The sequence below is a fragment of the Vespula vulgaris genome, chromosome 20 (genome assembly GCF_905475345.1).
Source record: "Vespula vulgaris chromosome 20, iyVesVulg1.1, whole genome shotgun sequence".
Taxonomy (NCBI): Eukaryota; Metazoa; Arthropoda; class Insecta; order Hymenoptera; family Vespidae; genus Vespula; species Vespula vulgaris.
The window spans coordinates 1,950,001-1,968,681 of NC_066605.1; the positions used below are offsets into that span (position 1 = coordinate 1,950,001).

The 18,681-nt window shown below is 31.7% G+C and overlaps 1 protein-coding gene across 7 annotated transcripts in view; it reads right to left on the reverse strand.

Moving 5' to 3' along the window:
* Window positions 1-18,681, reverse strand: part of LOC127071053 (diacylglycerol O-acyltransferase 1) — a 135,621-nt gene that overhangs the window by 103,767 nt on the left and 13,173 nt on the right. The window contains exons 1-2 of one of the 7 annotated variants that reach the window (XM_051009864.1): window positions 16,811-17,023; window positions 15,725-15,945 (exon numbers count right to left, since the gene is read on the reverse strand). In XM_051009864.1, coding sequence (XP_050865821.1) covers window positions 15,725-15,843 — 119 coding nt within the window. In that variant the 5' untranslated portion in view covers window positions 15,844-15,945; window positions 16,811-17,023. Of the gene's footprint in view, window positions 1-5,588; window positions 6,337-15,724; window positions 16,346-16,810; window positions 17,025-18,681 lie in introns of those variants that run through there. The other 6 variants (XM_051009866.1, XM_051009867.1, XM_051009868.1 and 3 more) reach the window with 6 other exon arrangements.

An 18,681-nucleotide genomic window follows, 5' to 3' on the forward strand; every position in this document is an offset into this window, starting at 1 on the left:
AAAAATACGAATTAATCCTTTGTCTGTTTTTATCCAAGTACTCTCATTTCTATTTCATTCAGATTAATTCGACGAACTTCTTATTCGAATTGAAACAACGAAGAGAAACAACGGAGAAATGTCTTGTCAAAGTATTAAGTAGAAACGTAATGATGATGACGATGTGGTGGTGATGTTGGTGGTGATGGTGGTGGTGATAGTGGTTAATGATGTTTGTGGATGTGGTCCAGGTATAAGACAAACGAATCTCAGAACGAAGAAGCAAGAAGATCAAGAACTAACTTGTCCACTGTTTGTTCCTCAAACCTGAAACATACCAGACATTTTCTTCCTGACGGCCATCGTTCCGTTTTCTTGTCGCTTCTCCTTCGAACAACTTCCTCGGACAGCTTTTTGCTAAGGATCGTATTACAAACATGGTGGCCTCAACAAGAAAGAAAAATAAATAACGAAAGTGAAACTTTGAACACGACTAAAAAGAGAAAGAGAGAGAGAGAGAAAGAGTTTCTAACGCAAGATAAACAGCTGACACTTTGATCTAATTGATATCACTATTGTTACTATACCTATTTTTTCTAAATTACTTTTTCTCTTTTCTAATCTTTGACAAGAGAAACGAAGAATTAACTTAAGGATTAAATATTTAAGAAAATTTCTTAGTTATTTGAAAATATTTAAAATTAATGAAGATTTGATATTATTAAATCGTGTTGTAAAAAATATATTGTTGGTTATTTTATTTAGTATAAGTAAATTAAATAAATTAAAAATAAAGAGATATGATTTAAGACAGTCAAATTGTGTTTCTGATAAAAAATTATATGATCTCGATCATATGATCATATATATATGTGTATATTATATAATTTTATACATTTATTGTTGCGTTTACTAAAAATATTATATAACGCAATGTAAACTAGTATTCTATAAACTAATATCTAATATCAACTTATAGAATAACTTATATTAAAATAATTATAATATATACAGTTATAATAATATACCATACTGTATAATTGTATTACATACTTATTGTATAATTATATTATATTACCCTTATATATTACAGTCATATTACGCTAAACATAACTTATAATTAGCGAAAATTAACTTTTTGAAATATGAACGAACACTGTGATACATATATGCAACTAACGAAACTAATTTCAGCGAAATTAAAAAATTAAAAGAAAAAAACAAAAAAGAAAAAAGATCAAAGAAAAATAATTACAAATATACGAATAAATGTATGATCTCGAAATAACACAAACGTGTCACACAGTAGACTTAACACGTCGATCGACGAAAGTTCAACTTTTTCCCTCGAATTGATCCTAATGTGATAACGAATGCAGCAAATATACGAGGATAAAAAAAAGAAGTAAAGAGATAGAGACGGAGAAGGACGAAAAAAAAAAGGAAAGGAATCATAAAAATCCTATCAAAAGATTCAAGTAATTTCAAACGATAGGATATTCGCATTGTTTCCAATAGATAATAACAAATCATAAAAAAAAAGAAGAAAAAGAAAAGAAAAAGAAAAAAAGGATCTCTTGTCAACGTCGATCGTCGATTCTGAAAACGTCACCATCGCCGTTTTTCCTATCAAAGTGACAGGAAAAAAATTCTCTCTCCTGTCTCTATCTCTCTCTTTCTACCTGTCTATCTATCTGTCTGTCTATCTATCTGTCTCTTTCTCTTTCATTCACTCATTCACTCTCTCTCTCTCTCTCTCTCTCTCTCTCTCTCTGTGTTCATCTCTTCTCGCGTCGGGATACGATGGGAACGATATCGATGGATCGAACGAAACGAAATAAAGAACGAATTGCGTTTTTCTACCATCGAAGCGAGAGGCAACAGAAACGGCGAACAATGTTTTTATATAATTATGGAAGCATACTACGAGATTGCATTACTATTCAAACGTCCGCCCTCCCCCCTTCCATCCTTCTCACCCAACCTCTCTTCACCACCCCCTCGTTCATCGCGGGAAATTTTTTTTTCCTCGTGGATGCTTCATATCGTCGAACGGGTGTTAGAAAAAAAAAAAAGGAAAGAAGAGGGGCCAGAAAAAAGCGAAAAAAAAAAGAGAAAAACACGACAAGAGATATTGGTGTCATCGAAACAACAAAATCGATTTTTTAACTTTCACATAAAATCAAAAAAAAAAAAAAATAAAAATAAAAAAGGAATAAAAGGAAAAAAAGTGAAATGTTGTTACTTCCCCGAAGTAATCTTTCTTTCTAACGCGTACGTATACATAGAGACATTTATATGTGCATGTATTGACGCAAGTATACTACGAGGAATATCTATGATAATAAAAATATATTCGCTTTATGACGATCACGTTATTGTGAAAGTGAAAATAAAAAAATAAATATATACGTATATATGCGCGTATATATTCATTTATTTACTTTAATAATTCATTCTAATATTTATATTAGATAAAATTTTTAATTAATATAATTTTAAATCTATTTATACATATATATTATATACACATACACACACACACACACACACAATATAAAGAAAGACACAAAAAAAAGGAAAAAAAAAGGAAAAGAAAAGGAAAAAGAAAAGAGAAGAAAAAAGAAAAAGAAACAGAAAGGAAAAAAAAAATTCGAACAAGGCGTACGACGGTGGTTTCTCCCATTTACTTCTCGAAAGAGATTGAAAAGATGCCAGAGACGCGAGCGTCTGTTCGTCAATAGAAATTCCACGAAGCAAATGGCACGGCGAAATAGCCATTTTGGAACACGAAACGATTCTCCCCTTCCTTTCTCTCTTTTCCTTACTCTCTCTCTCTCTCTCTCTCTCTCTCTCTCTCTCTCTCTCTCTCTCTCTCTCTCTCTCTCTCTCTCTCTCTCCTGTACACACGGTTTAACAATCGTTTACTCCGGTGGCACCCGTTATAGCGAATCCAAAGCAGTAGCATAGCAACGTCCCTCGTAAAAGATAAAGGTGCCAAATCTTTTGTTTCCGGATCGGTCGGTGAGGGGTAGCTCGAAACTGCCCTTACAAAAGGAAGTACCACTCGTCTTCTATCTCTTACTCACTCAATCTCTCTCTCTCTCTCTCTCTATCTCTCTTACGCATACAAACACATATACACTCACTTTCAAAAGCAAGAAAGGGAACCATGGAAAAGAGAATGGTTTGGAACGTATAAGGATAGACAAGGCGAAAGAAAGAGAAAGATATAGAGAAGCTCTGGAGAAGGGATGGAGAGACAGAACTAAGAAAGGAAGGAGAGGAGGATAAGAAAAGAGGCTGGTGTAGAACGAAATGGAAGAAAATACCTTCGTATCTTACTCACGAATCTTCCTGACACCGGAAACCTCGTGAATATTTAAACGGTTGACGGATATACATATATTACCTCGTGTAATGAGGCTACCTCTCTCTTACCTTCTATCTCTCTCTCTCTCTCTCTCTCTCTCTCTCTCTCTATTTCTTACTCTATCTATTTATATCTCTATCTATCTTTCTCTCTCTTTCACTCTCTTCCTCCCTCTCTCTCTCTCTCTCTGTTTCTCACTCTATCTATACCTATCTCTTTCTCCTTCTCTCTTTCTCTATTTTATCTACGAATCGAAGGAAATAGAATGAAGACTAGCTGTGGTTAAAAGATGAGGTCCGACAGCGAAAGAATATACTGAATGATTCAGGAAGAGAAAATTAAAGGGTATTTTCAAGCTCCACCCTTTTGTTCATTCACCTCACATCAAACCTACTTTTCTAACTTTTCTTATCGATCGATCATCAATTGTCGTTAGTTAGATAGATTAGATTTTCTCTTATATTGGATCGTTCTTAAGATTCGTCTGCATCCTCTTTCTTTTTTGTTCTTCTCTCCTTCCTCTTTCTCCTATTTTTATATCATTATTGTCGTTATGTTCTTATCGTCGTTGTCGTTTTAAAAAACTCTCGCATTAAAAAAAATTTAGTTTCTTTAGATGAAAAATTATTCATTTTCCTTTTTGTTTTTCTTAAATTCGATAACATTTGTAAATAAAAAAAAAAAGACGAAGTCCAATAATCAGTATCTTCTATTTTTTTTTTTAATCCATTGGATTGAAGATTCCATTTCTACAGAGTAGCATCTACCGTTCTTTATCACATAAGTATATATATATATATATATATATATATATATATATATATATATATCTACTTAAATATCTATGCTCAATTGGATTCTCAAGAATTTTCAAAGTCGTCTAAAAGAAAAGCTAAGAGAAGGAGCTCGATATTTACTCAAGGGAAAAGAAAAAATATACATATATAAATATAAATATATATATATATATATATACACAGACACACATACACACACTTTATATATACATATATAAAACCACGTAAATGTCAAAAAAGTTAATTTAAAGTTGCATGAATCGTAACGCGCATCGTTGAATACTATATTCCATTTTCTCTCTCTCTCTCTCTCTCTCTCTCTCTCTCTCTCTCTCTCTCTCTTGTTTTTTTGTTGTTCTTGTTGTTTTTTCTTCTTCTTCTTCTTTCTTCATCGCTCCCCTCACTACCACCTTCCATACTTCATTCCACGTCTTTTGAACAATACGCGAAAAACCCCTTACCCCCGTCTCAACCTCCACCCCCTCCCCCTCATCCTTCCTCCCACCACTTTATCGCGGTCGCCGTAAATTTCCCGTTTCCTTGACTTCTCGCTTTCCGAGGCGAAACTGAGTATGTAATTGGAAGTGTTGATATTATATTCCGACATAAGCTATCAGATACTATAAGAAAGCTTTATTACCTCGAAAGCTTTTTTCGAATACACTCGAACGACATTTCTCGATAGTTTATAGATAAAAAGAAAGGAGGAAAATAATTAGAAAGGAAAGTTTACGCGAAGGAACTTGTAAAGAAAATCATCGACTTTATAAATCGAAATACGTATAAATAGAAAAAGAAACGAAAGAGAGAGAGAGAGAGAAAGTATAAAGTATAAAAATGTATTTACATGCGTACATCGTACATAAACTATGTAATTTTTTTAATTTATTAATAATGCATACGCGCAGTGTAATATATTTAAAATGCAGAATTATATTTAAAAATTCGAATTAAAATTCTAATTGAATTTCTTAAACGAAAAATATAATTCTAAATTAAATACAAATTCTGTCTCTCTCTCTCTCTCTCTCTCCACCTCACTTTCAAGTAATTTCTTTCCAAAAAGAATTCTATATATATCACGACCATACACGTATATAAAAATATACACACGTACATCCCTTTCGAAGATATCAAATAATTTGAGAAAGAAAGTATGAAGATATATCCAAGATTAAAAAAAAAAAAAGGAAAGAAAAGAAAAGAAAAGAAAAGAAAAAAAAATCGAAAAGGAGAAAAAGAGGAGAAAAATCAGTAGTGTATCTCTTTTCTCCGAGTAAAACGGTATAAGAGAGAAGAGAGAGACGGAATGACAGATAGATAGATAGATAGATAGATAAAGAGAAAGAGAAAGAGAAAGAGAGAAAGAGAAAGAGAGAGAGAGAGAGAAAGAGTTGGGTTAGAGAAGAGCCATTATCGGAACGTGATAAGCGGCTTACGAGAGATTTTTGCTGGAATCACTTTTCAATACGTTTTCGACGATCGGATCGTGGTTGAAACGGGAACGACACCGGCTGCTGCTACTGCTACTGCTACTGCTACTGCTGCTACTGCTGCTTCTGCTGTCTCTCGCAAGAAACGCGCTTTTCTTCTTCTTCGATGCGAAAAGGGTGAGGGGATCAAAAGGAAGGAGAAAGGGTGGTAGAGAAAACGGTACGCGAAATCCAAACGCTTCTCTTTCGCTCGGCCATTTCCGCCAACGTAATCGTCCACCATTGTTCTTTCACCTGATTTCGTTCACGAGTATCTACTATTACAATCTACTACTATTACTACTAGTAGTATTGGTACTAGTGAGTATTACTATCGCTATTACTATTACTATGATCTTTAGATAAGGAAAAGAAAAAGAATGAGAGGAGCCTGAGAGAAACTGAAAGATTGAGAGATTGAGAATGAGAAAAAGAGAGAGAGAGAGAAAGAGAGAGAATAAATGTCGACACAATACCGTTAATCCTCATCCGTTTTGAAGGCGAAAGCTTTAGGAACATGGATGCTCAGCAGGACGACATCGCGAAGCTTTCGATTCTCACGCGAAGAGATTAAAAAGTTTTTCGCGTCGAACTCGGCAAAATGCAAAAAAAGAAAAAAGAAAAAGTAGTAACAGTAGTAGTAGTAATAGTAATAATAGAAGTGTAGTAGTGTTGGTGGTGATGGTGGTAGTAGTATGAGAGTATAGAACGCGAAATAGTAGAGCTAACCAACTCTACTGGTAGTCAGTTTATTCTTTTTCTCGCGAGAGAGAGAGAGATAGAGAGAGAGAGAGAGAGATACGAGTACATATACCTATATGACGTAACCGGCTGATAACGGAGATGGCCAAAAAAAGAAAAAAAAGGTATAGAAAAAAAATACAAAAAAATAAAAAAGAAAAATAAAAAAGAAATAAAAATTTCATAGCTATCGACAGGAAAAAGTAGAGTCGTCCTTTATTAAGTGTTTTCTGTGATGTCGCGATATTGCAATCGATATATCGAATACGAACACGAAAAGTTGTTGATAATAGTATTTTTTATCTCCTTCAAACGACATGCTTTTATGTTAGAGTCTCGAACAAGTTACTTTGGATACGTGTATGTGTGTATGTGTGTGTGTATATGTGTGTGAGATGATACGAGAGGTATAGATGGTATTTGCTAGTAGTAGAAAGAAAATTAAAATCTGGGAACAAAATCTATAGACTTCTTCAATATCACGATACAAATGAACGATTATTTGCATTCATCTGAATATATACATATATATATATATATTTGTATATATTTATACAGGGTGATTGAACTATCTGAAGTATTTCTATTTTACTTGAAACGAAACAAGAAAAAATTGTTCGATCCTAATTGACAAATCTCCTGATCGATGAAACGTTTATCTCTCTAAATTTTCATGATCATGTTATTTTTTTTATTATTTGTTATTTTATTTCTTCTTTTCACCTTTTCCTCGTATTCACCTTCTTTTAAACGTATAAGTATAAATGCATAAATATAAACGTTTATTATCACAGAGTATGACAAAAATACCAAGCGAACGAGATAACTTTCGAGATTATAGTTTGTATCGTAAAGATTAAGAAAGATATTTAAAAGTTCGACTATTTCTCCGTATCACCCTGTATATACTAAGAGATACAAAGAAGTAGAAAAGATCAGGATAAAAGGGATATCTCCGTACTACTCTTCCCTATATATTTCGCTTGCTCTACTCCCGCATAAAACATAGTCCAGAGAGTTATTAGCTACCGATTTGAATATCCACCAAGCGTTGCACTTCAACGAGCTCGTTCGTCTCTAAAATATTGCTGCAATATGGATCGACCCTACCCTAGCGAATAGAAATGGTTCGAGAAACGTAGCACGTGTATATATATATATATATGTGTGTGTGTATGTATGTGTATATATATAGCACGTTGAGTGATTCTAGAAATACATAGATACGTAAATGTTAGAAAAAAAAGGAAAAATTATATATATACATATATATGTGTGTATGTATGTATGTATGTATATATGTACGATAGTCATTAAATCGGTTCGAAAAAAAAGAAAAAGAAAAAAATTGGACGTCGCGGTTGAAGCCACGGAATGCTCGTTATTCAACTATAGATTTCCAATGATCGTCCAAGCCACGGGATATAGCAAACGCTTTGTCGAATATTATTAACATCGCGATATCATCGCGAAGAAAGAAGAAAAAAAACGAAAAAAGAAAAAGTGAAAAAAAATATATATATAAAGAAGAAAAAAAACCAAAAGAACGATCGAAAAAAAAAAGAAGAAATTATAAAAATTTAGGAACGAAATTTCTACGAATGTGTGCACACGTAATATATGTGTGTGTGTGTGTGTGTGTGTGTGCATATCTATGGGGTGGTGAAGGGGGAAGGTGGTCCGGTAATTCAGCGTGAAAAAAGAAAACTCCAAAGCTAATTGCATCGAGTACGCGACGTGCTAATCGTTTAATGAAAATTCTACCGGGCAGCTTTCGCATGGAAATCGAGCAATTAAAATTAATTGGAAATTAACGATCTCGCGAGGGTATATATATATATATGTATATCTAGATATATATATATGTGTATGTGTATATATATGGATAGATATGTAGATCTATATCGTCGAGTGACAATGTCGATGGGTACATAATCATCCTCGCTTATGGTGCACGTATGTACATACGTATTCTACGGGACTACTCGACCATTCATAACTTTTTTCCTGAATGAAAAATCGCTATTAGATATATTCAAATAATTGCAAATATTTAACGATTAATTAATATTTCCATATATGAATAAAAAACATTCGAGAGTATTAAAGAAAAAAGAAAAGAAAAGTAGAATGATCGATAAGTCGTCGAAGTACTTAAATAAGATTGATTACAATATCATCGATGACCATACTCAAGAGATCTAAAAGATTCTCTTAGGTGACCTTAAAAAAAAATATCTCGATTATTCTTTTTCGAAATTAATATTTGAATTCTCATTAATTCTCTTTTCCTTTTAATTACTTTGCAAATTGTAGAACTACGAGACCCTGAGAACTTTTGAAACCAATCTGTATTTCTCGTGAAAAAAAAAAAGGAAAAAAAAAGAAAGAAAGAAAGAATCAAATTTTCGCGAAAAAGACGAAAAGGAAGGATAAAAATAAGAATAAGAAAAAGAGAAAGAAGAAGAAGAAGAAGAAGAAGAAAGAGAAACAGCTCAACTAGTCGAAGTAAATAAGGACAGAGTAAATAATCTTTCGATTTGAACAAGTAAAGAACTAAACAATTAGTAGGAAAGCGATGTAGAAGTTAGAGAAATGAATTAACGAATCGGTTTTCGGGGAAGGGAGAAGGGGAAAAAGTAAGAGAGAGAGGGGGAGAGGGAGAAAATCGATGAATCGTCGGAAATCTAAGTAAACTAACTAGGTAAAAGTAACTAAGTAAGTGAATCCGTAATCTCTCGTTTCCTCATGATCGTCTTCTGGTAACTATCTATCTATCTATCTATCTATCTATCTATCTATCTATCTATCTACCTATCTATCTATCTAACTATCTATCTATCTATCTTTTCTCCTAAAAGAGAGAACAAGCTCGCATCTAATTGCGAAGTTGGCGAAAACAAGAAGTGCTCGACAAACATGGGACGAGTAAATGTAATGTTCGTTTGCTTAAGAGACAGAGAAGGATAGATATAAAGATGACTCTCTCTCTCTCTCTCTCTCTCTCTCTTCTCCCCTTTTTTTATCTCTGTCTTTCTCTACCTATCTTTATCCGTAACTCTCTGTCTATCTCTTTCTGATTTAGTCGTATAAAAGGGCGATCCATGAGTAAGAAAACGTCTAGAGGGGTGCGAAGATGGAAAGAGAGACAGACAGACAAATAGAGAGAGAGCAAAAAAAACTGAGTGAGAGAGAGAGAGAGAGAGAGGGGAAAAGAAAGAGGGTGGATCTACAGATAGAAAGATGTACCATTCCAAAGAGTAAGAATCTCTTGTTTGCAGGTCATTATGCCATGTCAGAGGGAGCTGAGATTTTACTGTTTCTTTCTCTCTCTTTTTCTCTATCTCTTTGTAATAAAGCAAAAGGGTCCCATTTTGTTAAGAAGAAAGAAACAAGTACAAGTACAAGTCGAATAAGGCTTTGCAACTTTACGCCAATTACCCTTAGAAAGTGAATTGAATGCGTTCTATCTTTACAGATTATATTATCAAAAGATTAATGCACGTGCGAGTAAGTATATATCGAGGAATATGTTTGAAGTAAGAATGGGGTAATCTCTTTTTCTTTTTCTTGCTTTCTGTCTTCTTCTTCTTTATTTTTTTTTCTTTTTGTCTTTTTTAACGAGATTCGAATTTATATTATAATATATTATTATTATTATTATTATTATTATTATTGATGAAAGATGATATTGAAAAAGTAGAAACGAAAGAACGAAGAATTCAAAGCTTGTCGGCATAAATTTCAAATTATTTTTATGGAATAAGATGATAGATATTAAATTAATCTTTGAACCATTTATATCGATCGATAAGTAAAATCGAGCTAACAAATGATATGATTTTTAGTCATGTAAAGGAATGATAAGTAGATATATAAATAATCTTCGTATATGATAATAAGCTATAAGAATAAGTTGAAAGTCCAATTTTGTATTTACTCGAATTAATATTATTAATTAATGAACCTAAATTGAGAAATATAAATGAAGAATTATATACTTTTTTTTTTAATTTACATGTACTATAATATAAATGAAATTAAAAACGAAATCAATACTAAAATATTAATTTACATATATATATATTTTTTCATAATATATTTTTATAAAATAATTCTTTATAATATAATCCAATAATTATTTATCAAATGAAACGACAATCAGAAATAAAATTAATCGTTCGAGCAACAAAGATAATCTTATACTTTAATAAACTCGAGTTCTTATTATTATTATTAACAGGCTACATTGAAAAGTAAAAAATAAATAGTAATACAAAAAAAGAAATAAAGAAATAAAAGAAATAAAAATTGAAAATCAATAAATCGTTTAACATATTGTACAATTTTCGATTGTTCGTCGATGTGAAAGGATAATCTTTAAATATCATCTATGAAATGATCTTTGAACTGTATATATAGTAGATCGTATAAATGAATTGTTTCTATCACTATTTATCAAAAATATATATACGATAACAGATTTTATTTTTCTCGATACAAACGTGCCAAAGGTCTTTACAAATTTATTTTATTAATGCATACATATAATGAGCTATTATTGTGTTATCAATAAGTCCCGTACGAATAATATGGTTCTTTAATTAACTCTCCCTCTCTCTCTCTCTCTCTCTCCCTCTTTCTCTTTCAATTACGAAAATGTGCACATTCAGCGAAAAAATATTGCAGCTGCGATCACCGATCAACATATTCCCTGGTACTTAACTCCGTTTAATATGCGCGCGGTAGCTAGTGAAAAGAAAAAAGAGGAAAAGAAAAAAGAAAAAAAAAAAGAAACTAACGAAAGAAAAAAAAAGAAGAAGTAGAAAAAAAGAAGCTCTCTACCGATTAATCGATTCGCGGCGTTAATAAATTTGCATGTCTGATTATATGCCGTTGATCGTACAGAAAATTATGATGGAGGGAAAAGAAAAAGAAGAAAAAAAAAGGAACTTCGTAGAAAAGAAAATTATTCAAACTCAGAAGCATAATTAATATATATTTTTTATTACATAAACATTTTCTTTTCTCTTTCTCTCCCTTTCCCTATGTTTTTGGAGAAAATAATAAATAATTCGTGAAAAAAAAAAAAGAAAAAGGAAAAGGAAAAGAAAAAAGAAAGACCGTGTTCGATAAAAGATCTCCTTTGTCGCGTCACTCGAATTAACATTTTAATTAACGATAAATGCAAAGAGAAAAAGTGTGCTCATGGGATTCAGAACTCGTCAGCAGTTTTAGAAGCAGTCGAGATAAGGGTACTATAATACCGTCATGGAGACGAGAAGAATCGACTCGTAAGGTCGTCGAACTAATTAAGTACATCGTCGTATTTAATTACTAGCAGACATTCGAACGATCGAAAATTTGTTGTCTTATAAATCTTGATCTTCTCTATTCGATTTCATATATATATATATATATATATATATATATATATATATATATATATTGGTATATTCTGTTATATAGGGTAGATCAGAAAGTTTCTAAACCGATCAAAAGTTCTTAAACAATTTTAATTACGTTATCTCAATTGATATTAATTTTGCTTTCTCTTTCTTATTCGAATTGCAAAACTATATAACTTGGATTGTAGTAAAAATTACGATCTTAATTGCAATTCTAAATGATGTACGAAAAGTATTAATTCATTGTTAAAATCATCTAAAAACTTTTGGCACATCCTGTAGAAACAAGCATCGACTATATTTGACTTTTACGATAAATCGATTTTCGAATAAAACAAGAACACGTCGTCATCGTATTTGATTACTAAAGATAATTCACATCGATCGAACGTTCATTGTCTTATAAACATTGACCTTTTTTAATACGACGTAATACAAAAGATAATGAATTCTAATACGTCGTATGTAATCGGAATATCGATGTAATTTCTATGAAAGCAATTTCCGTTGAATTAATAAATGATAATGCAAATCTATGTAAATATATGTTAAGTTCTATAAAAAAAAATTATTTTCAATAGAAAAAATAAATCCGACGATGATTATCATTTAATGAATTTTTATTAAAATTTATTCACTCTCTCTCTCTCTCTCTCTCTCTCTCTCTCTCTCTCTCTCTCTCTCTCTCTCTCTCTCTCTCTCTCTCTCTCTCTCTCTCTCTCTCTGTTTTTCTCTGTTGACACGTATTGATAATTTATTTAAATTCCTTTTTAACGAAAATCGGTATACCCAATCGCATGTTCATTTCAACAAAAGTACTCAATCGAACGTTTCACCAATCAGAATGTTGATTTCGAACTGTTTGATGTGTAATTAATTAATATAGGTATTGCTTACCAATTGAGAGAAGGAGAGAGAGAAAGAGAGAAAGACAGACACACAGCGGATAAATAAACAGACAGACAGACAGAGAGAGAAAGAGATGTTAAATAGATCGATGTTTACAATAGACTTATTAACACATAGGAAATATATACGAATGTAAAAAATAATACAAGGACGCTTCAAATTATCTTTCGATGTTAATAAAAGATTAATACGAATAGAATATATACGAATAGATAAAGTAAAATTACACACTTCAGCAAAAAATGAATTGAATAAAAATACAACTTTTTATTATAAAAATGATATAATGTAGTACGATAAATTATATAACGTTAGAATGTAACAATGTTTATTCCGTTTCTAACGATGTTTTTATACACAAAAAAAAAGCTGTAGTATCGGTATAAAGGTCGTAAATAATTATACGTTATTTGTGTGTATGTATGTATGTATATATGTATATACGTAATATATTCCTTCTAACTTATACCAAACGTATTAATCAAACGTTTGAGAATGTTTTTATGCTTTCCGATTTATCGGAAATAAATCAACGTAATGTGTAATATCTTTATCTTCGTAGAGATAAGATTAGAAAAATTATTTCACATATGTATAAATAGATAGAGATAGATAGATGTATCAAAAAAAAAATCTATCCTAATAAATATATTCTAGTAATAATCCTATAGTATATTCAGATAAAAATAATTAATATTCCTGAAAGACATGACATGTTTTACTAAGAAAAAAAAAAAAAAAAACAAAACAGAAAAAAAAGGAAAAAAATCGTTCAATATAATACTAACCAATTATTTTCTATACTTTTATTAATTTTTTTATATATTATCGACATACATAAAAAAGAAAAAAAAAAGAAATAGAAAAGAATCGCTCTTGAACAAACATAATTATATTTTAAATAAATGAATTATACGACGCGAGAAGCTATGAATTAACAAATATACGAGCCTTCCTCTAATTGCTATTTTGTTTACTGCGAAATCCGTCGAGACTAAATTCGCAAGGAGAGTTCGTAGTTCTATATGTATTTCTATATACATATGTGTATGTATACATGCATATATATATATATAATATATATATATAAATAGACAGTACCTGGTCAAACATCTCGACAAGAGCATGGAATACTAACTAGTTACGAATTTACTAGTAGAATAGACAATGCAACATGTCTTCCATATTTGATATACTCTATCGCCCTGACAACGTTAGAATCAATTCTGCAATATGTTGTAAAATAAAATAAAACTTAACGTTCGAAATATCCATATATTTATATGTATATAGACACACACACACACTTTCAAAAAGCTATTTATAAATAAAAGAAAATTAAACCATACAAAAGTATCAAGTCTCGTGTGTGTGTGTGTGTATATATATGTATGTATGTTTGTATTATATATACGTATAAGTTTATCTGTCTAACTTTAAAATGAAATATGTCAGAATTTATGTAGAAGATATATATGAAATTAAATTATTACGTTTCGTAATCTGTACACCCGTTGAAAGCAATTTATATGTAAAAGATAAGATACGAATATATTCGACATATATCCTAACAACTGTTCTAATCGTGTACTCGAAATTTTGTAAAAAAAAAAAAAGATTATTTTCGTAATCTAAATGCTCACGTTAAAAACAATCATTCAAATAAAAGATAATAGATAAAAATCTTGGAAATTATCCGACGCACGTGCCCATATCCTATACTAATCTGTGACTGTAAATAATTTCCTAAAAGCAACGTTATAATATAATATAATATAACATAACATAATATAATATAATGTAATATAAAACGTAATAATAACAAAATTATATTCCACATTGCTCGCAACATATTCGTTAGAAATGATCTCTAAAAACAGAAAAAAAAAACAAAACAAAATTATAAAAATAAAGTAACTAACTATAAAGTAAAACCAAATAAAGAAAATAACTCGGATAGAATCGATATTCGAAAACTCTTGGGTATATTCTTTCTCAAAAAAAAAAAAAGAAAGGGGACCGGTTTCTTATATCAATAAGAATGAAAAATAATTTTAGAAAAGAAAAAAAAGGGAGGAGACGTAGCTCTCCACGTAGTAGAAATAACTATTGGAAGATAACGAAGGACAAGCTTATGTTAGCCAACGTAACGTCGAACTTCACCGCAAAGAGGTATTTCTCCTCGATCTTGCGAAACGAGCTGTGGAGGAGTGACGTCGTCAAACGATGAAGACGATGTGAAAGAGGGAGAAAGGGAGAAAGAGAGAGAAAAAGAGAGAGAGAAGAGAAGAGAAGAGGGGGGAGGGGAGAGAAGAGGTAAAGAGTGGGGAGTGAGTGGTTCGCATCGATTACGACACGCGGCAGAGTAAGAGAGAAATATGAATGGTGCAACAGAGAAAGAGAAAGAGATAGAAATAGAGTGAAATAGAACGAGAGAGAACGAACGAGGGAGTGAATGAGAGAGTGAGAAAGAGTGAGTGAGAAGGAACGCTATATCTTTCTCTTTCCAATTCTCAATAACCCTCTCTCCTTCGTTATCAAGCGCATGCGCACAGGCATTCAGTTGCTCTCAGAGTGGAAGACACACAGAGAAAGAGAGAGAATCGTGCCGGTACGGAACACGTCTGGGCTCTTGAAAATTTCGCGTCGTCGCATTCAGCTCGCAACTGTCCCGTTGTAATAAAGTTCTTTTTTATTACCGTTCTGTCTGTCTCTCTTTTTCTCTCCTCTCTCTCTCTCTCTCTCTCTCTCTCTCTCTCTCTCTCTTTCTATCTTTCGTTCACTTTCTCTCTTTCTCTTTCTTTCTCTTTCTATCATGTGAAACATCTGTTCGACGATAGTGCGTATTCATCATCACAAGCTTCACGATTATCTAACACACAGAGAGAGAGAGAGAGAGAGAGAGAGAAGAGGGGAGATAAACGTTTCTTATATGTACATTTTCTTTGGCACTGTTTAGTTACAAAGTTGAACGAGAATGGATAAAATAAAGAGTGTTATATTTGTTCTCTCTTCGATTCTTTCAATTTATTTTCTAATACTCACGGTTTATCGGGCTGGGATTTTCTAACGCGTTGTTCAGCCTTTTGGATTTCCTCGGCATGAGTGACGCTCTTGGTCCTTCTCAATCTAACCCTAGTCTCGTTCTCGTGTTCTGCGGTCATGTTTGTTGCCTCGTTTCGTCGTCGTCGCTGACGTCGTCGCCGCCGTCGTCGTCGTCGCCGTCGTCGTCGTCGTCGTCGACGTTATCGTCGTATTGGAATTTCCTACAGTGATTTAATAGTTCACTCTTCGATATACTCTTCTAATAATTCGTTGTTTCTCTAGTCGGATATACACGCATATACACATACAGAAAGAAAGAGAGAGAGAGATAGACGACTTAGAAAATAGACGTAGTAACACCGTGTAAACTAACACCACACAATAAACACAACACTCAGTCTCTCACACACAAGTACACACTCTCTCAACACACGGTGATATTCCCCCTCCCCCAACGACACACGCGGTAAACTCTCTCGCACACGCGACGCCCGACGATCGCGACGAGAAGTGTCGTTCGGTTATATGCGTCTGTCTCTTCTCTACCGCTACGTGTGTGCGATTGTATCTGTGTGTATGTATATGGTGTGTATATAGACATGTATGGATGTATGTGTGCGTCTGAGAAAGAGAGAGAGAGAGAGAAAGAGGGAAAGATAGATAGATAGATGACGTTACTGTAGGGGATAGACGAAGATAGAGAATACACCGTTTGTCAGCCAAGAAGAGAGTGGGGATTATCGAAAATGTACACTCGCTTTTGTTTCTTTTAAAATGTCTTTAGGATATATATATATATATATATATATATATATATATATATATATAAAACTAAAAATAAATTTACTGTTTAATTTTTCTTTCTTTCTTTCTCTCTCTCTCTCTCTTCTCTCGCTCTCTCTTGCTTTCGTTCTCTATTTCTATCTCTTTCTCACGACCTTTTCTATTCTTTTTCTTTCACTCTACGCACGCGCACTAACGCTACTTTACCGGCGTCGTTTAGTTCGGATTATCTTTTTTCTCTATTCACTTTAATTATATTAATCGATCGTAATTAAGACGAAATAAATCCAAGGAGAAATTAACCTCACGAAAATTGTTGATCGGCCAACAGTAAATTAACAATAAATGGTGACTTTCTTTCTTCCTTGCTTGCTTGGCTGCTTTCTTTCTTGCTTTCTTCTCGAAAAGAACATTTGAAAGAACTATAGACGAATTATTATATATGTACGTAAGATATATGTATCGAAGATAAGAACGATCCTTCTCAGTCGGTTGTCGAAGTGATACTAACGTATACGCCAGTATGAAACATGATTTATCTGTGACTTTGCTCTTGTTGATAATGAATATGAATCGGATGACTAATAACATGGATCGTTTATGTAATTGTCATTATTATACGAGTATATATCCAAGGATTTTAGAAACCATTTACGTACAACACGTATTATTTACTTTTTTTTTTCTTTTCTTACGATCCATCTCATAACACGATAATGTTTATTTTGAATGTTATTCATTTCTTTGTTCTTGTAAAATATTGGACCTTGAGTTTAGATAAACTAATCTTTTTCTTCTACGTTCTTAAGATTTCTTGGATATTTTCACGAGGAATTATATATCAATTTTTTACGTTTAATCTTTCTTTAAATTTTTTTTATCTTTATTTGATTTTACTGTTAAACAAATGTTACTGGAGTATCGATTTTAACAGTAGAGAAAAAGAATTTTTATGCCCAAGATCGATCCGCTTTTTCGACCATTTAAATTTCAACAAATTTATTGTAAATCTATTAATAATCTTTATTAAAAATAATGAAAAAAAAGAAAGACACGAATTGTTTCTCAAAAATTCTTCGTTCATTTTTTTCAAATTTTTCAGAAAAAAGATCTATTATTAGGTGTATATATTAAATTTAAATGAATATACATTTTTATATTATTTTAAGAAATATGCTTTATGACAATCGTTTAAAATTCGTAAAGAAGAAAGAAAAGAAAAGAAAAAAATAGAAAATGGAGACTTTTCATAGAGAGGCATTTTTAAAAAAACGTTACGCCGATCATCTTCTCCGATTAAAGCAGGTAATTACAGTTCATAGTAATCCTCTTCTATGGTTCGAGGCTCACGCTTTACGATAGTTGTTACGGTTTTGATAGTCTTCCGTGCTAGTTTTAAGGATGATAAAAAGTAACGACACGACGTTGCTACTTTTTTCAAAATGGCTCAAGCGTTAGCCAGCTCTTTTTTCTGATTTACAATAAAGAGAATTAATAGCCGAATTACTTCGACTAAGTGCAACTAACGTCTCTCTGATGTTCCTAATAACTAGCCAAATAATTTTACATTTTATTACTATTTTCAACACATACCCATATACACACACACGCGCAAGTACGCATGCACACACACATATATATATATAATATATATACAAATGCACATTATATATAATGTACAATATTCCCTTTTATTTTTTTAAAACTTTGTTCAGAAATTTATTAATTCATAAAACTTATTTTTAATTTTGAAGAAATTATAATTATTTTCTTTTCTCGTAATACAACAATAAATGATAATGCAATTATTTTGGTTTTTCTATAATTTTTTATAATAACATATACATATATATTCAAAGAATATTATTCAATATAATAATTATTTTTCCTTTCTTTTTTATGAGAAAAAAGAAAAAAGAAGAGAAGAAAAATAATCTCCATAATCAATTATTTGATTATAGGTAATCATTCTGTCTGAACGAATCTTTAAAATTTAATTATAAATTAATTAAAACAAAACAAAAAGAAACAGAATAATCGTTTGAAGATCGATATAAAAAACTTGTGAAAAAATCAAACAACAGATAAGATACTTTTCTCATAACGAATAATACCGCTTAATTTACATAAATAAATCTTTCGATGTTTCAACTTAGTAATGCCGAAGCATAGCA